The sequence below is a fragment of the Taudactylus pleione genome, unplaced genomic scaffold (assembly GCF_031769625.1).
Source record: "Taudactylus pleione unplaced genomic scaffold, aTauple2 ptg000502l, whole genome shotgun sequence".
NCBI classification, from domain to species: Eukaryota; Metazoa; Chordata; class Amphibia; order Anura; family Myobatrachidae; genus Taudactylus; species Taudactylus pleione.
Window position 1 is genome coordinate 3,016,905 of NW_028284904.1, and position 24,339 is coordinate 3,041,243.

General features: G+C 46.1%; 1 protein-coding gene across 2 annotated transcripts in view; it reads right to left on the bottom strand.

Moving 5' to 3' along the window:
- The window catches only part of LOC148501793 (ligand-dependent corepressor-like), a 60,257-nt gene extending 37,776 nt beyond the window's left edge, over positions 1-22,481 (bottom strand). Inside the window, exons 1-2 of one of the 2 annotated variants that reach the window (XM_088449969.1) lie at positions 22,461-22,481; positions 20,994-21,133 (exon numbers count right to left, since the gene is read on the bottom strand). In XM_088449969.1, coding sequence (XP_088306095.1) covers positions 20,994-21,133; positions 22,461-22,481 — 161 coding nt within the window. Of the gene's footprint in view, positions 1-20,989; positions 21,134-22,460 lie in introns of those variants that run through there. The other variant, XM_088449970.1, reaches the window with a different exon arrangement.
- Positions 22,482-24,339: the final 1,858 nt, after the last annotated feature.

Consider the following 24,339-nt stretch of genomic DNA (forward strand, 5'->3'; position numbering starts at 1 on the left):
AATTGAGGCACTTGAAAAAAATGGTCCCAATTAACAAGGTTGAAAGATATTCATGCAGAGTTATACGGATATACATTCTATTTTTTCACATTTAAAAACCAATTGGCCAAATTAATAATTTGCTCATTATTTTTAAAAGCTTTCTATTTCTCCAGGGTTCATCGTGCATCTCAGAGGCATGCATTCATAATAAGGCTTTTGAGCAGCTTACGGTTGTATTCATTTGGTAGGAATTCAATAGTATTTTGGATGTCCGATGATCGGTTCAATTGTTTTGCCGATCAGGGTGAGTGCCACGGGTGCCTCTTATGTTTTGCTCGCACCCACGCAGAAAAGTCTAGCCTTTGAGCGCCCCAAACTGCATTTTCAGCAGCACACCCAATAGTTTACACAGGTTAAGCCTTTTTACGCATCTCAACCCGGTGCATTTGGGCGCAACAAAAGTAATGGGCGTCCAGTTACTCACACCCGAACGGCACAACAATTGAATATCGATCCATCATTTTAGATGTGAGATCGGGCGCGAGAGGGTGTTCAATTTAATTCCCCCATACAATCTTTATGTGGCCACCAATGGCATGATGACAATAAAGTTTTAAACATCCAACTCTTCGATTGCATCCAAATGAAAACTAGGCCCAACAAGTAAACGTCACGCTGAAACATGCATTAACAAGTAGTTTACTACAATTGCATCTATTGGACACTCAAAGACTGAGCACAGACAGGGTATAATATATTATATAGTATTAATTCTAGTTCGGGCGCTTGGCAGGGCGCCGGACCTTTAAAAGGACACGGTGCGCATGACATCTGTTCACCGCCGCTGAGCGCTGCACCACAATTTTTCCCCCTGTGGGACACTGCGGCCCGCGGGTGGGGATGGGACCAGGCAGGCTGTTTCAGCCGGTCGCCAGCAGGTAGGGCAGGGCACATTTTGCAGTTTTAAAAATCAGACAGGACGCGGTGTCCTACTAAAACAGCCTAGAGGGAAGACTTCTATTAAGCATGCACTGATGTGGGTGATGTGAGCGCTGTGCCCTAGGTCAGCACTCTTATGCCCAAGTCACAAGTACACTGCTACTTGGGGCTACAGAAAATAAAGGGCAAAACATTTTGACACACACCAACACATTTACATAAAATATTTTCCAGCAAGCCTGATCACAATGGGAGGAATTCCATTAGCATTGCGGGGGATGTAACTTCACATCGCGTTCCATTGCTTACGCTTTGATCAGCGCTAACTAGTGCCACGGGCTAGTCGTGGTCTTACCGCATGCTATAACATCGCACCTGGCGCTTAACCCAGTAAATGCAGTCTACCGCAACTAAGCCCCAGGCATTAGCCAAAGTAAAGTGCATCTCCCGGGTTAAGTGCCGGGCACAATGCAGTCAGCTGAATAGCTCCGGGCACTTATCCCGAGGTGCTAACATTTCTGCCCAAAAATAAAAAAGTAGTAGAAGTATAAACGTGTGGCAATTTACTTAAAAAGTTAATCAACACATGAACTAAAGTCATGTGCCTAATACACTGGATAAGGTGTACACACACTATGGGCAAAATGTAATTGTTTGCAGCCCCCTTCTCGCCCGACGGAGCTATTCAATTGTTGCTCCTGTCAGCGCGATCAGCTGCCCGCCGCAAGTGTTTCAGCTCGCACCCAGCCGGGGTGGCGAGCTGAAATGTGCGAAAAGTGACCCAAACAGCACTTTTCACGATCGTGGCCAGCAATTTGTTCGGGTGTAGCCATTTTACATGGTTAAACCCGACCTCTATGGGCGCGATAATTGGCAACAATTCATTAGCGCCCCGCGATCTCCCGTCACTTCAGATGTCGCGTGCACCTATACACACACATACTGCATGACAAATGTATTATTTTTATCATCAACATTTACATATTCTGTTGATCTTTACAATTGTGAACAAAACAGTAAAATAAACAAGACTGGGTAGTAACAGACAGACAAGGAGGTAAGAAGGTCTGGCTCGTAAGCTTACAATCTATAGTCACCTACACACACACTGGATTTCGTGTGTACATTACATACACACAGTGGATGGTGCATGTACCTACAAAAACTACATGATGCTTTTTACTTGACAGTTTCATTTGTCATTCCGGAGAAAACAGTGTGGCAAATCTGGGGACTGGTCATCAGCACCGCAATTCCCAGATCCACCTACGCCAATCCAATCCGCGAGATCAACGTTTAAAACGGCTTAACCACAGGAGCATCAATGACCGACAATTTTTGACAGAGAATCGGGGAAATCCTGCATTTTAAAATTCCCCCGAGGGGTGCGTGCTGAATGCCGGCGCCGGCAACTGATTGCGCCCGACAGGAGCAACAATTGAATAACTCAGTGGGGTGCGTAGGTGGCTGCAAACAATTGAATTCCGCCCATAGTGGGTACACACCTGACGATTTCATGTTCCTATCCTCCAGAATCTGACATATCGTTCAAAATATCGCTAAGTGTAGTGTTCACTCTAGCTCTGGCAGCAGGCTGCAAAAGAGGGCGTGGCCATTGAAAAGGGGGCGTGTCTGTAAGACGCATCCCCTTTTCGTCACTCTTGGGGGCGTGCACAGCACTTACGGACACGCTGGGCAGCCCCTGAGCGCTGTAGACAGGGAGAATAGATGCCGAGCGCATGCACCCGCCGTCTATTCTCAGGCGGTGACCGGGTCACCGCACATATCTCCACCCGCAGGACACTGCGACCCGCGGGTGAAGACGGCACCCGCAGGCTGTGAGGGTAGGGCGCTTTTAGCCCTACAGAAGGAGGGCAGGGCGCCGCGCCCGGCTATAACAGCCTAGCGGGAACGCTATAAGTGTGTACTCAGCTTAACTTTATAAAAATGCACCATGTTTTAATGCATAGGTATTACTTTCTAACAGCATTTATGCCCTAAAGCAGTGTAGTTACCAATTATGTAGCACACTCTTTGGATGCTGCAGGTGACATGGACCTAAACCAAATGATTTGAGCTAGCATGCTCTGCTAGCTGGGCCTGCTAGCCAAAGTGAGACAGTCCTTGGCTACTTACATAGGCTGCACTACTTTGAAGACACCTGTGCACTCCGCTCCCTCTGGCATGTTCCGTCCTCAGCACAGTCTCTGGATGAGGAACAATTTAAGTAGTTTCCTCTCCCATCCCCTGTGTCTGTCCCTTTCTGTATATCGGTAAGTCCCGCAGAGCTGACGAGAACACACAGAAGCAAAACCATGTCTGACACCACATAACTGAACTTAAGGATGCAAGTAAACACCATTTTCTTATTTTAATAATTTTTGCTGAGTACCTCTTGGAAACTTTTGGCCTAAGGGTGCTGTTAAAAAAAAAAAAAAAAAACTACCGAGAGGTGGCGTGATAGGTAACCAGATAAGACATTTACGGGTAATTCTACATGAAGACAACACAATAAAAAAAAAGTCAAAATTTCAATTAAAATTTGGTATAATAAATGCAGCTATGGGTGTAAAGATAACCCCCAAGTCTTAAGCTTATAAAGTACACTGGTTTTAATGTTATATAGGCCTTTAAAGATGCAATATTTAATGAAAAATTTGCTATTACAATTTTTTTTTAAATTGCATTTGCAGCTCACCTAATTGAGCTAGAGAGTTGGGAAAGGTCTAATTTTAACCCTCTTTTTATGGGAGCTCTCGGGCCCACACTCAGAACTCCATATAAGTCGGGAGGTCGTGACGTTGGCGATTTGCAAATCACCCTAACAATAAGATATACCTTTCTGCCATCGCCAAGGAATAAGTGTAGGAAGAAACTCCTCCCACAGTGGTCCTTCAGTTAAAATGAACCCTAGTGTGTAAGTATGTGCGTGTACATGTGGTAGGGAATATAGATTGTAAGATCCACTGGGACAGGGACTGATGGGAATGGACAAATTTTCTATGTAAAGCGCTGTGGATAATGTGTGTACTATTTAAAGAACTGGTAATCAAATATATAACACCGCAGTTTGTTTCAATAAAAAATAAAATTTTTGATTTTCTCAAAGTCAAGTTTTTAAAAAAAAATTAAAAAAAATAAACCCATCTCAAATATTATCCACACTGATGTTAATAAATCTCAAACGTTTTATTTTGGGATCATGATCAGATGAATTTATCTTCACACCCAAGGCATCCATTAATATACCAAGTTTCATTACAATCTGAAAAGGTCAGTTTGAAACCCTGTGTTGATTTGGTGTAGAATAACCCTTAAGGTGCATACACAAGGGACGATGTGCTGTATGAACTATATTGGTGAAAGATTTCCCCCCCAGGGGTGCCTAAACCTAACCCCCCATCAACGCAACCCTAAATTTAAGTCTCCCGAGAGGTTACCTAACCCTAACCTAGTGCCTAACCCGAACCCCCCATTTCCCTAGCCTAACCCTAACCTTCCCCAAGGGGGGAGCTTAACCCTAAGTCCCCCCGGGGGTCCCTAAACCTAGCCCCCCCCCCATCCCTGGGCTAAGTGCATACTTTCCAGGCAGGAGGAAGATTTTTCTGGCGTCCTTCGGCGGTGGGATTAAAATAGGCATCTGTATTTTGTACCTATGTTAAATCCCTTGCCGGGTTGACCCAGTCAGGATTGAGACCGGCAGCCATGCGGCCACCGGTCTCATAACTACATCCCCTTTAAAGATATCTTTCAGTGAAGTCATCCTGCTACATCTCTGAACAGGCAATTCTTGACGATATCGTCAGATTGGCCTGCATGCACGGACAACAAAAGATATAGTTATCGCCCAGCGGGAGAGTGCATCATTGGTCGTTCACTGCATATACACTGAACGATATAACGTTATCGGCCATAAAAATCGTCCCGTGTGTTTGCACCTTTACACGAACGGTAATTGTTTATTTTTTTAGTATATACAAAGTAAAATTCTAAACTTTTATGAATTCCTGAACATTAGTAAATGTATATTAAACGTCACCACATAAAATTAGGAAATGTACTCCCCTATTAAATGTTTTGATATGGACGGGAGGTCGACGGTATGCGGTTTTACACAGACATGTCAACTAGCTTCCCCCTCCCCCCCAAAAAAATATATGAAATCATCCGTTGATATTCACAGTATCAACATTCTGAACCCACACCCAGCATGGCACCTACACGTTTACCACAACACGTGGCCCTACGCCAGGGATCGCACTTATGTGCTACAGCGCGTTTATGTGCTACAGGCAGTGAGGGACGCAGTATACGCTGTGCATAGAGACGGCGTCTCTCATATCTACCTTGCTCTGTCTGTGGGCCTGATTCAGCAAGGATCGCTATTCTGCTAATACACACGCTACGCAGTTGCCAATATCAGCGGGGAAATGTAAATGTGTGCATTCGCATTGCAATCACAGCCTAACACAAGGACGCCCACTTCCCCTTACTCACATCCGTATACTTGGGCAACACAGCAAATTAATCGGTAACATCGGACCCATACGCACGGTTAAGGCAGGTCAGAGCTCACTCAAGAATTGCTTACTTCAGCGCACGTTACGAGGCCTCAGACTGCGTCTGGTATCACAGTGGCTAATTTATGCACGCCCCTGCAACGGCACGCCTGCGGTCGCCCGGTCACCCCCCCATCACCACAAACAGCACTTCCTGTCAATCACTCTGCCATGGGTCCGCGTACCCTCTGCAATTGCTAGTACGCGCACCGCGAAGCATACGCAATGCGAATTAATCGACCGACTGCGTCCGTATTAGCATCTGCGTTCCTTGCTCAATCAGGCCCTGTGTGCACAGCAGCCAACAGCAATCCTGCAGTATCTCTCCATCCAATCACTGCCTGAAGCCTCCCTCACGATGTCTCTCATATCTCAGTGAGGTGAGAGATTGGGGGCAGCAGCATGTCTGTAGGTGCTGGCCACGCCCCCAAGAGCGATGAAAAAGGGGGTGCATCTTAATGATAAGCCCCCTTTCCTTATGACAACGCCTCCTGCCCAGTGCCAGACCTAGAATGAACACTACAAAGGGAAGGGGATTTATGACCGCCGAGAGATGTGGCCGCATCTACCTCTAAATCAGGTCCTTTGTGTTGAACGGTCCAACATTAACATTTGCTTTATATGGAGGCTACACACACCCCCTTGCCCAGAATTCAAATGTTAGTGACAATCTCAGTTCCCAATGAATTGTCCAGGAGGCCTTTATTACAGGCCTGAATCATAAGCACAGGGTTGATAAGTGTTAACGTAAAAAAAAGTACTACATTAGGAGGGGGCATTTCCACATGGTCTCAAAGGGGTAAATTTACTAAGCTGGGAGGTCTATTAAGAAGTGATATTGTCCATAGCAACCAATCAGATTCTACTTCTCATTTATCTAGCACTTCTAGAAGATAATACCTGGTATATGATTGGTTGCTATGGGCAACATCTCTTCTTAATAGAACTCCCATCTTAGTAAATTTACCCTAAAGTCTATTTTCCCAGAGAGTGAACTGGCTGACAGTAGCTTGCAATCAACTGTATATCATTTGTAAATGCAATGCAATATACATGAACAACTAACATCAAGTCAGACCCTGTGGGGTAAATTTACTAAGATGGGAGTTCTATTTAAGAATAGATGTTGCCCATAGCAACCAGATTCCAGGTATTATCTTCTAGAAGGTGCTAGATAAATGAGAAGTAGAATCTGATTGGTTGCTATGGGCAACATCACTTCTTAAATAGAACTCCCATCTTAGTAAATTTACCCCTGTGACTCCGGATGCAGCTCCATAAGCACAAAAGACTGAAAAGCACCATCATATATATCAGCATACACACAGCATGGACTACATGGAAGGAATGACCAGCAATAGGCAACATGCACTAAGGGGGTCATTCAATGGTTTTTATGAGGCCACAGCAACTGTCTCGCCATTCAATTGTTGCTGTTGACACACGCGAATGCAATAGGCACCCATATTTGTGCTTGCCCCCTCCTGACAAGCAGGAATTGCCGAAAAGTCAGAGTTTTGGGCGCCCAAAGGGTAGTTTGGGTGCTCTAACCTGGACTTTAGATGGGTTTAGCTGCTTTACGCGGCTAAACCCGCTGCACTGGATGAGAGATGTGCGAAAAGTAATGGACGACTGCCGGCACAAAACAATGGAATATCACCCTGTCTAAAGTGACGGGAGACCGCTGCATAAAAACAATTGAATTCCCCCTTAAACCTTTGCATCCACTTCTGTTATTTCCCATACTTACTCATGATGAAAACGCAGACTCTCCTGAGAATCACCCACTAACATAACATTTGGGGCAATTCAATTGTGGCCCACGCCCCCTGCTGGGCGTATATGCGAATAGATGCCCGAAGGATGCAATTCAATTGTAGCTCCATTCGGATGCCTAAAGCTGCGGCGACACATTCCTTCTCGCAGCCTGCTGAGGTGTGAGAAGAAACGGTTGTTTGGGCGCCCCAACCTCTTCTTTAGATGGGTTTAGCCGATATGCGCAGCTATACCAGATACTTGTGGGCGCGGTAAACGCTAATGGAAGCCCGAACGGAGAAACAATTGAATTGCTCCGTCGGGTGCTTATTTGCATAGAGATGCCCAGCTTGGGGCGCGCGCCACAATTGAATCGCCCCAAAAGTCACACAAGCCACATACAGAAGGGAAAAAAAAAAAACAGGAGGAGAAAAGGAGAGGCTGCCCCAAAATGAAATGAGGAAACAGAAAAAGGAAAACAGAGCAAGATAAAAAAAAAAAAACATTAAAAAACAGGCAGCACATCTTGTACCTAGTAAATGCTTCTACAATAATCACAATGTTATATTAAAGTGCCATCAATGCTAATATATTTCTGAAATGTTCTTATGCATTTGTTAAAGCTGCTTCTAGTCTTTTATTTATAAACGAAAAAAAAATAAAAAAAAATCAGCCCCCAGAACACTTGTGCTCAAATCTGTTTGACAGTTTTCTGATAACGTTAAGTTCTGCAAAGTTCTTTAAAACATTTTCACCAGTGTCTGTTTTAAGGGGAACAAGTTTTGCACCTGCTCAAATTAATTTTATCTGGAGTCACAAGTGACAAATACATATAAAAAGGATGGATCTGGATAGCAACAAAATGTTGGAGAAAACAAAAATGCATTAAAACATTCCTGACTTTACCTATCATCTGTGAGCACTTGTGGTGCTTTACCACCTGGGGGCGATTCAATTGTTTTTTTTGGGCGGCGGTAATTAATGGGTGCTCGATGTAGCAATTGAACTACGCGGTTAAACCAGTCTAAAGACTTTTTGTGCATTCAGCTTGCCACCTCAGGAGGCTGCGAGCAGAGATGAGGGCGACCGCAGCACTCGCGCCCGATCAAAGCAACAACTGAATTGCTCCATCGGGCACCCATTACTAACAGCCGCGATAAGAACAACTGGATTCCCCCCATAGTGTTTTGGATTTTTTGCAACTATCCCTTAACCCATTTATCCAAGCTCAGATTCTAGTGTGATCATTCCTCAACAACTTAGGCCTAGTAGAAGGGTGTCGTCTTACATCATTGGTGGCCTGGTCAAAACAAACCAAAACTGACATATCAGGTTAAAAAAAACACAATAGACTAGGGGTGAGCGGGTTCGGTTTTACTCGGTTCTTATCGCCACTTTACCGCAAATTTGGCTCGATTTTATTCGCTATCCAAAACACATGTTCGGCGATAGCCAATAAAAAGATCCGGGTAAAACCGAACCCGCTCACCCCTACAATAGACCAATGACAGCAGATTTCCTTCTATACAGGCACCAAATATGGAAGAAGCACTTATATAGTAGTGTAGTACAGATGTGTCCTCTCTATTTCTGTGGAGCTAAAGAGTCCCCTCTCTGCGTACCAGCTCCAGTGCGACTCGATCACGCCAATCAAGTTTTTTACTCAAAATATTAATCTTATTCAATTCAGCGTGCTGTTTTGTCGGAGAATGCCGGTTCTCGCGCCCCTCATGCCTTCAACATGGTGTTTAATCACGAGAAACATCATTCTCCGACTAAACTGCCCGGCGCGATGCTGTTTCTGTGGTGCTAAGGACAGAAAACAGCATTGCGCCTGTAGTTTTGGTCGGATTTTTGCTCGCACCCAAGGAGGGATGCGATAAGAAATCCTTAGTCGGGGTTAACAGCACGCGGAATTGAATAGCTGCAGGAGCTCCTTCCCGGTGCTATTCAATTCGCGTTGAATTGAATCAAGCCCATAGAAGCAACAAAATGACATTGTTATACAGTACACTGGTCATTGGGGTGTGCGGCATTTGTATATCGGAGTGCGACTGAGGCCAGTATTTAATATGTTTCGCACCCGCGATACTTTTTCGCCTGGTTTACTTTTCGCCTACATCGCGTGTTTTGGGTGTGGAAACTTTTCACGCGCGTCCCCGCGATTCCCCATTTCAATATGAAAGTACGCGAAAACGGCACCCGGCGATACTTGAACAGGCGGAAAGTCCTCTTCAAAATGGGGAAATCAGTCTGGCAACTCCCCCCCAAAAGATGCACTGACACGGGGGACAGTGTTCTCCCCAGAAATTTTTTCCAGTCAGGTGGCATCAAGAAGTAGCCGAGTGGAGGCCTTCGCAATTATGCGCCCACCGGAAAAAGGGGTATCTCCCTTACCATTCCAGCCCGACAGGTCTCAGGCTGTTCCCCCACTGGCTCTCAGTCAAAAGTGCCCATTATGCAGTGCCCCCTGTGGTTATCCCCATATGGAGTGCTCCCTGTAATTTTCCCCTTTATACAATGCCCCCTGTAGTTTTCCCCTTTATGCATTGCCCCCTGTAGTTTTGCTTTGCCCTTATGCAGTGCCCCTAGGCTGAAGTAGTGCACCTATGTAGTACCCCCAGACTGGTCCCTTATGTAGTGCCCCCAGGCTTAAATAGTTTCCTTTATGCAGTGCCCCCAGGCTTGTCCCTTATGCAGTGCCCCCAGGCTGGTCCTGGTCCCAGCCCAGAACTTACCTTAACTTGCTCGCCCTCCCACTCCCTCGTTCTGACTGGATCTAACTAGATCCAGCAGGCGCACGGGGCAGGCTCTTCACGTCAACACTGGGAACGCTTGCATATGAAGCGATCGGAGGCTTCCTTAGCCTCCGGTCACTTCAGAGGCCAGCGTTCCACAGCAGGGGTCAGCGGGGGAAAGTGCCGGGCGGTAGGCTATTTCTGCCGGGCGATGCGCCCGCAGAAAACAGCCTGGGGAGAACACTGGGGGATCACTATGGATACCCCCGAATTGGCCTGCTGAAGGTATTTGGTGTTTTTAAATGGAACGGCATTTTGTTTTATTTTCTGGAGAAATTAACTAGTCCCTGCAAATTTTGGGTACCTGCAATATACAAAAAACAACAAAAAAAAAACACCTGAGGCATACTTGAGGACCCCGCTGGAGTCTATTTCGCTAGTTTTTAACTTTGTCCCCCAACTTTTTTTTTTTCGCCCCCGTACTGAAAGTATTTTTTTGGGGTGTTCTTAGGGAGGGGGGGGGGTGGTGGAGAGACACTGTCTGAAGGCTGCACAGGGGGTCCCGCAACGTTGCACCCCAAAACCCCTATTCTGCACTTTTTTCCACATGCTATTCATAAGCGAAACTTTTTCGCCTATTACAATGCATTGACTTTCTGCCTAGGTGGAGAGTCTTTCATATTGAATACGGCGAAACTTTTCCGGCTGGCAAAATGATGTCATCGGCAAAACTTTTTCGCCGATCTCGGCTTTTCGCTTCAAATTGAATAAGGGCCATAGTCTGAATATATGTAAAAAGAGCTCCAAATCGAGCAGCCGCGGCTTCTTCTCACGCAAAGTTCCGTTGTGCTTCATCCATGCGTGTAAAACCAATTCCTGAGCGGTTAAACTCGCAGTTTAGCGTCTCTAGTACACAGAGTTGCTTTTCGCTGCTTCTGCGAATAAGATGCAAAATTTTGCAAGAAAAATAAGGTACACTATTCCTCATGGAGATTCTCAGTGCTCCTGGCGTCTCGCACCGTATGGACATCCAGTAAGTGAGGACACAACTGTATATAAATGGACAAGGGAGGAGGAAAGTAGCAGTAATATCTATAATCACAAAGGATTGTGGTCGACGTTAATGGATATGTATCTCATGTACTTTAGTGCAGTGGAAAAAATTATGGACAGCAATTGTGGGACTTGCTAAAAGTAAATGATGTACAAATGAGGGGGGGTATCAAACCCTCTAAAGCAGAGGAAGTGGAGGTGTTACCCATTATAACCAATCAGATTCTATCTATCATTTATCTAGAACCTTCTATAAAATGAAAGCTAGAATATGATTAGTTGATATGGGTAACACCTCCACTTGTCTCTTTATAAAGGTAAGATAAATCTACCCCAAGCAACAAGTATGGGATGAGGCCTTGCCGGGGAAGATATTTGCATGGCAGAAACCTCGGTGAACGATTACCACTGGTGTATTCATCCTCATACCTTAAGTTTAGGATGCAGCTCTTTAAATATTTATGTTACTACTATGGCGGACATTTATCAGCTGAGTCACTGTTTACTTCACCCAATTTGTTAAGGATTCAATGGCTGACATTCTATAAAGTCGTTGCCTTTTTTTTTTTTTTTAGATATTTTGTGATAACAAATATATAAATATATCTCATTAGGTAAAAGAGCAGCAGATGGAACAATGGCAATTGTCATTATGTGCTCTATTCTTGTGCACATGCTAATGGTTAGTGTTACAAATTTTTGAAAAATATTTCCATAAACATGTTGTATGTCCATTATGCCAGCCAGGGGAAAAAAACAATATTGTAACCTATTACTGTAATCAACTATGATAAATGCCCCTGTATGTTTTAATTTTGAATGCTAGAAATTGAATTACAGGACAATGAACAAATGCAGCAAGCCAGGTAGCCAATGTGCCTAAACCATCGCTGCACCCAGCTTTTGGTAGGCATTTTGCACATTAGTCGCATCTAGGAGCCGGGAAGAGTTTTCGGTTTGGGTATTGCACTCCTGACATTTTGTCCTTCCCGTAGGTAGATGCATATCAAAGGTGCCAATTATAAACAGCTAATTCATAACATGTGATTTCCTTTGATGACTTCACAAAAGAAAAGCCCAAATAAATAAAAAAAAAAAAAAACTTAAAGAAATGGGCTTCATGCAAAGCTTGCAAGTAACAAAATGTGCAGAGAATCCTTGTTTATGCCCAGACTTCCCCATATGTGCATTAAATGACCATCATATGCCTTTTTCACACCATAGTGGCGCGAGGGAAAACTGGTGAAGTTGGCACTATGGTAACTGCTTGGTATGTGTGCAGTTGGACATCATGTAGAATTGAATTTCCCCCATTATATTTTGCTCATCATTTTTAAAAGTCAAAGGACGTTGATCTCTATTGTGGTCCACAATCTGCACAACACATTCTTGGTACATTGTTCCAATAAATTTATGTCAACAGCTCGTATGTACAGCAACTAAAGTAGAGCTTGTGTTTCACAGTGGAATGCATTGTCCACAAGACTGCACCTCCAGATGCAAATATCCTCATTCACTAAAGCTGGGTACACACCTAAAAGATATATCTGCAGATGATGGTTGTTCATACACACTGTACAACCATCATTTGTCATCTGGCTAATGGGGGGCATCCACTAGACGATTTTATCCCTGTCCAACCTCTTAACGATTTTCCCTTGAAATTTGATCTTCCACTCTGAAAGATTTGCAAAAGATCTAACGATAAACTATTGTTGTTTCAATCTGTGATTGGAGAGCTTTCAGCTATAGTGGGCAGATAGTGGTTCATCGTTTGATCGTTCAGCGTGAACGATGTGTAAACGATGTGTAAACGATTTGTAAGCAATCAAGTGAAATTGACCTGCATGTTCAGTCGATGGAGGAGACGATCAAACGACCAGCGGGAGTGCGCATCATACATCGTTAGAAACAATTACTGCACGATTTGCAAACGATGTTCAAACGATTATTGAACGATTATCAAACGATTTTATCATTATCGTTCAACTTTATTGTCTAGTGGATACCCCCCTTAAGGGTCCCGCTGGCCAGGGGGCTTGTCGCACCCCCCTCCCTACCAGCAGCTTCTGCTGCAAGTGTACGGGCGGTCAGCTGTGCAGCACAGCCGACACAATGTGTTTGTGAACGAAGTTGTTCACAAATAGCGTTCCCGCTAGGCAGTTTTAGCGGGGCGCTGCACTGTCCTTCTGGAGGGCAAAAAGCGCCCTGCCCTCACAGCCTGCGGGTGACGTCTTCACCCACGGGTCACAGTGTCCCGTGGGTGGGGAAATGTACGTTGACCCGGTCACCGCCGGTGAATAGACGCTGGGCGCATGAGCCCGGCATCTATTCTCCCTATCAGCAGCGCTTGGGGGCTGCCCGGCGTGTCCATAAGTGCCGGGCACGCCCCCGAGAGTCACGAAAAGATGACGCGTCTTATAGACACTCCCCCTTTTCAATGGCCACGCCCCGTTTTGGGCGTGCACGCGACGGAGCTAGAGTGAACACTACGCAGACATATCGCTGGTACACACTGTCCCGATGCACACAAGATATATTTGGCAATCAATGAATTGGCCAATATATCTGCCAGTGTGTACCCAGCATTACAGTTGCAGACCGCTGGATCCTGTCGCCATCAAGAAGAAAGGAGAGCGGGCAGGCGAGTACACTCTGTAGTTAAGAGCATCTAATTGTCAGCCCTGAAGAGGGTGATTGGCCGCCCAGTGTTTTAGGGTTTATGTTTTGAGTTCCTCATTACTATTTTACAGTAAAAGACACGCTGTAGCAGGTAAATGTAACACTGAACACCTGCCTTTAGTTAATAAGCCAAGCAGACAAAAAACAAAATAAGTAACACCAATAAAACCTGAAGACATGCTATGGAAACATATTCCGCCATGAAATCTAGCTGGACTATAAATGGTAAAGCCAAAAGTTAAAGTATCAATAAACAATAGCGGCTTTTTTTTTTTTTTTTTTAAATATGGGTACATTTCAGATGTCATTATCATGGTCATTCACTAGTGTATTCAAGTCCTCAGCATCTACATCATTTGTCGGTCCCACAATGGCTCATCACGTCCACTGGTATTGCACCCCACAGAGTGTGAAAGAAAACTTGTGACATCTACACTACCATAGCGGACCATTTTGAGTGCATCGCACGGATGCCTGGCAGCACATTACACAACATTGACGCAAACAGTACATCCCATCCACCAGCATGGCAAGTTTTCCCTTGCACAGAACTGAGGGCCTGATTCAGAGCCGGACGCTATTTGCGCTCGCTCGTTCAGAAAAAGGGGCCGGATATTTAAATGGAGCGCTCACTCTTTGCGGTCTGTTGACGCCTCTATGTCTGAACGAGCGAACGAAACATGCGCACGCTATTTTTTTTAAAACGCCCCCTGGCCGCTCGCATCCTACGTCATCTCCGCTATTTATTAGATTAATCGAGTACATCGAAAGGCGTATGAACTGCTCGCAGTGCTTGTGGTTGGATTTTCCTACCGCAATCATGCGAGCATTTCAGGCTAAAAGACAACCAAGTGACGTGGTCGATGACGCTGCTTTGTTAATTATGCACAGCCTTAAAACGCCCGTTTTGACCTTTTGGCACGCCTGCGTTCGGATCGCCACTCCCCGTTTTCAAGCACCTTCCCCTGTTACCACCCACAAACGCCTCATTCTGTCACTCAAATTAGCAGGCATTCGCTATTTTGCGAGCACACAATTTCCGACCGCAATGACTGGTTCGCGCATGCGTATTACAACCCATACGCATGCACAAACATCGCTCGGAGTGAACGAGTGGCCGCTTACGAGCGGCTCTGAATCAGGCCCTGAATTCCCTTCCTAATAGTCATGAAATAGCACATTCTGTAAGGAATACAATACAAAGCGATGGGCACGATGTGTCATTTCCAAACAGCACATCGTGCCTACCAGCATCACCAGTTTTTCCTCGTACCTTATAGCGATGCGAGGGAAAATATGAGATATCGGCAGCATCATAAATGGGAGCTAAGGGCCTGATTCAGCAAGGATCGCAATTGCAAAGCTGCATGCAGGCAGCTTTGCAATCCTTGCAATAATGCAAATGCAGTGGGAGGTGTATTACACCCCCTGCTGCATTTGCGATCCAAGCACTGCAACGGGAGGTCGCAGGCTGGAATTACCATCGCGACAAACGCCGGGCGGCCGGACAGGCGAGTATGCCTCTGCTTACTCAGGCTGGCCAGCTTGTGACCCCAGGACACTGAGTCGACCAATGCAGACCTTGGGCTTGCCACTCCCAGAATACGGGGCGGAGAGGCCCAGTTTCCGGGAACGCCGGCCATCCCCGCACCACTCCTTAAATGCCTCCGTCTGTCAATCAGATGCCTCCGTCTGCGTGCGATTGAGCAGGACCTGTTCTGCACACTCGCAGAATGGGTCCTGCGCACACGCAGATTCCCGTGCACTGCTGAACCAGGCCCTGAGTTAGCAACCGTGTTACTTCCTGCTGCACTGAATGTCCCCCTATAGCTACAAAATCTAACTTTACAATTTCACTACTAAAAGAGATGGCAATTAATGCGGCATGGTTCTATGGAAATGAGGGTTAGATCTATGGTCAAAATGACACCACAGCACAGGTTATAAAAGCACTCAGTCACAAGCATTTGTCCAATAAACTTCAAGCCTGTCAGCTCAAAATGTATTGTACGGATTTTAATAGCTATATGAAACTTAGAAAGTTAAGACTGAAAAATTCATGGAACACTTAAGCAATCATACTACCAACACAATTTCCCTAAAGTTTCAGTGACTGAATGATGTATCATCTCCGGTCGTGCTGCATCCTAATATGGCGGTGGCTGTATTACAATAAAAAGTCATCTACGTTATGGTGCTTGTAATTTATCAAATTTAATTTGCATGTGCCCTTTATCAATGAAGCCACAGGAAAAAAAAATGTGATTCAAACCCCAACACTAATTAACTAAATACCAAATTATACAAAAAGAATGCATATCAGGATACGACATGAACAGGCCTTTAAGTGCGGGTTTTAGCTTTGTAAGAAAATTAAAATCTGGGGGAAAAAAATATGACAAGTGCTGAAAATGGATATTTAAACTGAAAGCAAATATGAGTAGTTTGAGCATTGATTGTCTGGACAGCTTCAGCTTTTCCAATTATTCCCAAAAAGTGCTATAATCTACCACAAAGAGGTCCAAGCAACTGTATTAATCTGGAATCTGCTTGGAGGACGTGTTACATTTCAGGAGTCACACAGCCATGTAAGCCTAATGATACTGAATTTCCATAAAACCAATCATTCAACATCTGAAGATATCAAGCCGACTTCCAAATGATTCACTAATGCAGCTAAGCATTTGGAGGACAAACTACAACCTGCATGTGGGGTTATTTATGCTGAAACAATGATCTGGACCAAGTGGCTCTGATGAATATTAGACTTCAACCCAAATTTGGCTCATGGTAAAATAATTATGTTACCTTGGGGCTCAATTCACAGCTTTTCAACTTGACTCATTCGTAAAAAACAAGCAGAGGCAAATAGTGCATAAACACAACACCGTGATGCCCGCACCTTTGCACATGCGTTTCTTGGAATGCACTAAAATCAGTAACAGGCAACCTGACGCACTTCAAAGGCCACTATAACCTTCAAAAGAGCAGCCCGTTAGCCTTAAGTTAGATACACACTGAAAGACATATCGCCCTTTTGTTTGAACGGGTGATATATCCATAGTGCTTTGCCGGGGTGTGTACAGCGCATATGTCTGTGATCGACGACGTACACAGACATATCCGAAATGCTGTGCAGCACAGCAGATGGACGATATATCTGAAAGATATATCAGTCAACTTCTGGTGTGTATGGGCGTTTTACCAGGCGCCTGTACACATGCTGCGGGGCCCAGCGGTGATTGACAGCTCAACTGGGCGGGCCTAATGAAGCTGTCAAGCCCGGCACATCGGCACAAGTGGAGTGTGTACACCAGGGGTGGACAATAAGCTGCCCTCCAGCTTGTTGAACTACAAATCCCAGCACACATTGCAACATTTTAGCATGGCCAAATAGCAAGACTGTTGCAGGGCATTCTGGGATGTGTAGTTTTAAAACAGCTGGGGGAGGCGCTTATTGCCCACCCCTAATGCATACACTTACCAATTGTCAAATAGGTCGGCCCATCGTCCTAGTGTGTACCCAGCTTTACTCTCAGTAACAAGTAAAAACAATACATTAAAAGGCACATATCTGTAAAAACATTAGCAGGCCTTTTAAACAAGTGTTACAAACAAATATGACAATAAGGCAGGATAGAGCTGAAAGTGGAGGCTCGAAGGGCCGCCTGTGCCCATCACTGAGATAGACAATCAGTACGAAAATACAGACATGAAGGAGTGCCAATGAATACATATTTTGGAGGTGAAAGAGCTTGCAGTCTGAAAAATATTTCCGTGTTGTGTATTTTTTATCTTGCAAATCTTAACATAAGCAAAAATGATCTATCAACAATAGAAGTTAAAAGTATCAAAGCAATAAAATGGGTTACATTTTAACTGAAGAAAAACTTTTTAACACCCCAAAGCATACATACGTACCAGTCATTCCCAAGTTCAATATGCAAAGCTGTACCATAAAAAACAATCAATTTAAGGCCTGTGTCGTGGCCATAAAGATAAAATAGTTGGCGATTCTAAACTTTGAACCCTTTGTTAAAAAGTGTACTTTAACTTACATGTCAAACTAGCAATAAAGCATGCATCTTCTGACCTTCTATTTGGTGCAGAAAGTGCTCTGTGAAGGTTGGAGATAAGATGAAGAGTAAGATTTATAAAAAATTGTTAAAGTAAAATGACATTATTAAATATTTTCCAAAAAGGACTTTATTTCACTCAGTTATTACTGTAGTTCACATCGAAACAGAAGTATTTTAACTGTGCTAAAAAGGTAGGTGACACTTTTTCAGCTGTGAAAGTCATTAAGTAGTTATAGATGAACATGCAGCACAGTACTAGTGTAAAGGAAACAATTCACTTTATCGGACGATCATCCAAATTCAAGTCCTAAATCACTTTTCCCTACTAGAACATGTCTAATTCCTTCGTCTTTTGTCTGATGTGGACTTCAGGTGAAGTGTCACATTAATGATTTTGAAATATTTTTATTTTTTTTTGGACCCCCCTACATTAGAATTCCCAAATTCAAAGAAAATCAGAGCAAGCGGTTACCTTACTTTTGGGGTTATCTTGTAGGTTTACAGTATCTACCAATTTTAAACTACTAGATTAGGAGTAGGTGATGTGCAGCACTCCAGTTGCTGTGGAACTACACAACCCAAATGCCCTGCCACTTTTTTTTAGCATTCCCTAAGCAGCAAAACTGGGGTAGTGCATGCTGACATGTGTAGTTCCACAGCAGCTGGAGTGCTGCACGTTGCCTACCCCTGGGGTGGAGGACAGTAGCACATATAAACTCATGAATTGCCCAAATACTCAAATTTACTTAAATATACCTACAGCAAGGCTAAAAATATTGTTCAATACAACCTTTGTGTTTGTATATTCGCTCATTATCGTATACACTAACATTTTCTACATACACATTTATGTGAATAAACCAGCTGCCAGAAACTCAAATTCTTCTATAGGACTGACATGAAAAGATTACTAAAACATTCAAGGATAATACAGAAAAATAAAGCAACATTTTAAATACAATATAAATACTTTTAGGGCACAATAGATATACATTAACCCAAATCATTGTTGTTTGTTTTTGGCAAATTATTAAGCTATTCCTATGGCTATGAATAGAAACACAATCGCTACAGATATCTCTGGGAAATGTAACCTCTTTCTGACAACGCTGCTCAATGAACGTCATGATACAAAAAAAAAAAAAACACACAAAAAAAAAACAAAAAAAAAACACGTTTTAATAAATCTTCAGTTATCAAAATATTTCCTCAACCTGTTCAGAAACGTATTAGGAATTGAATTATTTCGCTCTTTACCAATCATGTTAAAAGCTCAAGTCTGCTAAAAATGATTTTAAAATTAAAATAAAAATGTGCTCAGTTACTGTTTCAGGCAGGGGACAAAGAAACGTGATCACAGCATGAAATTACATCTGAACGAAAGCACAATTTGCATAATGGGCTTTGCTTAAAAAAAAAAAAAAATTATTATGTCAAAGCGGGGTGATACCTCAAGACCAACCCTGAATGAAATTAACTTTCGCCTAGAAACAGCACCTGCCCATGGCAACTGAATTACACTGACATCCGCTACAGAAACGCTGTCCCCCAAAAAAAAAAAAAACACACTAGTCAAGGTGGAAATTAATTACACAAAAAGCCATTGCACCATAACAATAGCACAAAAAAACAAATTAGTGGGATGGGCTGCAGATGTATGGGTGCTCTAAAAAAAAAACAAAACAAAGCCTAGCAACTTACTTTTCTTTACTGAAGGCTTTTTTGTGTAATTAAATATCTATGAATAATACCCATCATTTCAGGCTTTTAATCTTGCTGATCAGATAGATTCAGGAGAGGGTAGAGGGGAGGGGAACAGGGCCTTAGAGGAAATAAATAAAAATAAAGAGACATACTGTCATAGGGGAGATCTCACTCAGCCCTTGCCCATCCCCCAGCATTTTGCGGCCACCAAAAGCAGATCCCTCTCCGATTCCTCATTGGAGCGGATCCTCGGGGAGTACGGTGATCCTTAATCATGGGGGTGAGGAAGGTTCCACCGGGAAGGGCAGCGGCAGCACCACCAGCAGCAGAGCTAGGCCTCAGGCCCCACACCCCCCCCCCTTCTCCTGAGCCTCACCCCCCTCCCTGCCCACCATTCAAGAAACACACACACACACACACACACACACACACAAAAAGTGTTTGCAGAGAGAAGGGAGGGGGGGGGAGAGGCACTGAGCATCGAGTTTCTTTAATTAAGCAAACAGCAAGAAAAAAAAAAAAATACACACCCAAAAATTTGTCAGAGCTGCAAATTGTATAGAGCCAAAAACAAACACACACATTTAAAAAAAATATAAAAAGTCAGATTAGGGCTGATCTGTGACCCCGGGGCTGTAAATGCAGATTGGCTGCTGGAAGCAATTACCTGGGAAGCTGATAACAGCACTCACCCCCAACCCTGGGCACCCATCACCGCATTATACCAATACAGGGCATCACAGGGGGCAGGGTGACAGGTAACACTGCTGGAGAGCTCCTGCACTTCACGAGGGGGGGAGGGGGGGGGCTAAATTTGGGGTAATTAGAGGGAGGGGGGAGTGTCGGGGGCGCGCACTGAAGGGGTGGGTGTTTCAGCAGCGGCAGCAGGCGCGCCCCCCCCCCACCCCCTCTCTGGCAGCGCGGGCCGAGCGGCGGGAGTCATCCACAGGCACGCCCACCGCCGGGCTCAGGACACTTCATTTAACGCGGGGGGTGGTGGTTGCGTGACTAGAAGAAACGGGCGGGTGCGAGGGAGAGGGGGAAGAGTGGAGAGAACTCCTGCAAACTGCGGTCACACTTCCGCCGCCCATCAACAGCTAGCACCACTCCACGGACACCCGTGACCGGTTTCCTCCCTCCCTCCGCCTGGGGACTGACGCGGGACCGAGCTCGCGCGCGCGCGCACACTCTCTCTCCTGGCGCGCGCGCTCTCTGTGTGTGAAGCGGCCGTTTGGGAACCGGACTGGAGGGAAAGGGGAGGGGGGTCCTCTCTCTCCCCCCCCCCCCCCCCGCTGCACAGCTTAGGGGGTCCTCGCGCCCCTCTCTCCCCCCCATCCTCAGCGGAGTGTCCTCGCACCCCCTCTATCTCTCTCTCTGTGTCAGGTCCCCCCGCGCGCAGAGGCGGCCGGTACATGGCAGCTGAGGTGAGCGCCGGTTCCGGGTCGGGCGCCGCGGAGGGGGGGGGGGGTGTGGATGTACGGGGGGGAGAAGGGCTTACCTACACAGTGAATGAGCTTGTACCGCCACGAGTCAAGTTCCTGGCGAAAGCCGCGCCTCTCGATACAGCATTGCTGGCTCTTACACAGACTCGCCATTTTCTGCTGGCCCCCCTCGCGAGGGCGCGCACCACGGACCCTCCCCCCTCCGCCCATCTCTCTCCTCCTCCTCCACCACTCCGTGCGTGGGGCCCGGCGGCGGCGTGGAGAGAGAGAGAGAGCGCGAGTGGACCACGTGACGTCAGCGCGCACCCAGCACTGTGACAGGGGGAGAGAGAGGGCTGGCGGGGTGCACGTCCTTCCCAGCCTGCTCCCAGGGCCCGGGCGGGTGAGAGGGGGGGTGTAGGTGTAGCCATGGTAATGCTACACAGAAATAGCAGGGGCTGACCGACTGTCACACAGAATGATATTAACACGGGCACACGAGAAGTGTCAGTCAAGCTGGTGGACTACAAGTACCAGCAATGCCCTACCAGCCAGATAGATATCTATATCTCACAAACAACTAGTGTTAGGAAACACAACTTGTGGATCTGCAAATCCCAGTGTAGGGGAGTGAAGTGATGTGCTCAGCAATACAAGATGTCAGGGGTTCTGCTAGCATGCCATGATGCCCAGTGGTGGGACTTGTGTACATATAACTAAAGCACTTCTGGTACAATTGTAAAGTGCTGTGGAACATGCTGGCACTGCATAAATACATGCTAATAATACTGTGCTTCTTATTTTGTCATCTAGTGATCCATGTGTGGATTGTTGTTTTTCTCTCCCTTGATTTGTTCTCAGTTGTGTATTTGTAACCCATTATCTCACTTTAAAATGAACCTACATTCATACCTATTGTTCAGTTCTAGTAAAATTTTCCTTTCTGGCATGCAACTGTCTTTGCCAAGTTTGTCCAGCAGAGTGAAAACAGGTGTGCCCGGAGAAGCTATTCTCCTGTTTTGAAGGTGCAAACTTAGGGCCTGATTCAGTAAGGATCGCAGCGATTACGCATACAGTCTCACTGCAATAGTATGCTAATCCAGTACGATCGCTATGCCGTTGCAGCCAGGGCTGCAACTGGGGGGGGGGAGCGGCTAGAGGTGTGCCGGAATGCAGGGGTTGAAAAAGGGCTGACTCAGCCCTGCACACCCCGGCAGTCTTGTAGTGCATGGTGACTTGGGGGCTGAAGATTCCATACGGACGGCTCCGTCCGCATTGGCTCTGGTGAAAACGGCCATCCAAAAATGGCCGCCGTTGAGAAGGCAGATGCTAGAGGTCCTACTGGACCTCTAAAGTCTGTTAGGCTAACGCAATGCACATATCGTTCCTGGAAGTGCCGGGAATGATGGCGCTGCCGGGAGATGGTGCAGAAAGCTGCATTTCTACATCAGGGTCCATAGGGTATCCACAGGGAATAGGTGATGATATCAGGCACCATAGAGTTAACTTTTCAGCCTCCCAGGATGCACTAGTGTCCCCCTCCTATACCCCGCCCCCGAGCCAAGGCATCTCAGTTTCGTTGGTGCCCGGCTCTGAGTCGGAGCACATGTTTAGAGGGGGGCTAAGAATAGCCTCTGAAGTTTTTTCAAGGCAGCTGTGGCTGCACATCTGGGAGTACAGCATGGACAGTCACTGCTGACGTCCATGCCGTCTCCCCTACACCCCGCCGGTACCAGAACACCGGTACTGATCCGGGGATGCTGGTAAGTATCTGGGGTCACGGCTAGCGGTGACCCCAGATGCTACGGGCCATGGCCGGATTCAAGGGGAACAGGTAAGCAGCAGGGGTCCCGCGGTGGGTCCCTGATGAGAACATGGTCCAAAGTCCCCAGGCAGGGGGCTCCCTGGGGACTGGCTGCAGCGTGGAGCCAGGTACTAACCTGCGCTTCCACTATCCCCCTGGGACAGCGGGCCGCAGCTGAGCGGCAAGTGCTGTGGCGTCCCAGGGGTTAATTGCATGCCAGGGGAGCGCGCCTTCCCTGTATACAGCCGGCGCCTCCCCCGCTGCACACAGCCCTCTCTGCGCTGCCGATTGGTCCTGTGGCAGCACTCCTCCCCCAGGCCGGCCTCCTCTCTGCTCCTCGGTGGCCAACTTTGTATGGTGAACACTGCTGGAAGCTATTGATCGGTGGCATTGCGGTCTGGGTCCCCCAGCATACCTCTCCTCCGTTGGGCTTAAGGTCAGTGTATGCAGCGCTGTGTCCTACCAGACTCGGTGTAGTTGAGAAACAGTGCTGATAGTGCAGGGATTAATTTCTTCTGCATTGTATGCAACTTCTGCTAGCGCTGCTGCCTGTACTTTCACTCTACTGTCAGCCATTTTACTGTCCCTGCTCTTACTCTGCTAAAGCCCTTGATTGCAGGGTGTTTCTCCCACTATACTAACAAGTATCAGTGAGAGGGGTCACATACTTACCATCATGTCTGAGAGTGAATTTCCTCTCCAGCTTATGTGTACTAAGTGCAAGGTACCAATAGCGGAGGGGGAGGTTAACACGGAGGGGCTATGTCGGCAGTGTTATTGGCGTGGCCAATTACTGTCACGGCTCCGGCACAGGAACCTCCCTGGGCTTGTTTCGCTAAGGCGCTTACAACCTTAGTGGGCCAGTTAGCTCCGCCACCTGCTTTTTCCAAGATGGGATTGTCCCAGCAGTCAATGGTGTCGTCACCCATGCAGGGTTTCCCGAGACAACTGATGGTACCCCACAATCTCCCTATTTCCCCTCCCCAGGTTTCACAGGAACCTGCGTGGGTTAACTCACTGATAAATTCAGTACAGCATTTGTCGGACGTGTTACAAGGGGAGTCTGTGTTGCGGCCTGTGGAGTCTGCTCCTTATGAGGGTGACGACGTGATGTCCGATGATGGGGAGATTCTGGATCTATCTGACCAGGAACCTCTCCATACTAAAGAGTCGGACACTAAGTCAAAGGTTTATATTCCTGGCCTTATTCGGGCAGTCCGCACGGCTTTAGTTATTGAGGATGATGATCCTCCGGTGTCCAAGTCCAAATATGCCTTTTTCAAGGATATTATGGGTGACGCCACAGTGTTTCCTCTTTCTGGTCAGTTAGTAGACCATTTAGAGGAGGCATGGAAACACCCCGGAAAACGGTATCAGCCTCAGAGGCGCTTAGTCGTGGCTTATCAGTTTGCTGACAATTATTTTTCTAAGTGGAAATCCCCTCCACAGGTGGATTCTCATGTGACACGCCTAGTCAGAAGTGCCACTTTGCCCATGCCTTCCATGTCCTCTTTGAAGGATGCTACGGACCGCAAGGTGGAAATCTGCCTAAAGTCCATTTATTCCCTTGTGGGGAGGGGCGTCCAGACCGGCTATGGCCGTGTGTTGGGTAGCCAGAGCTAT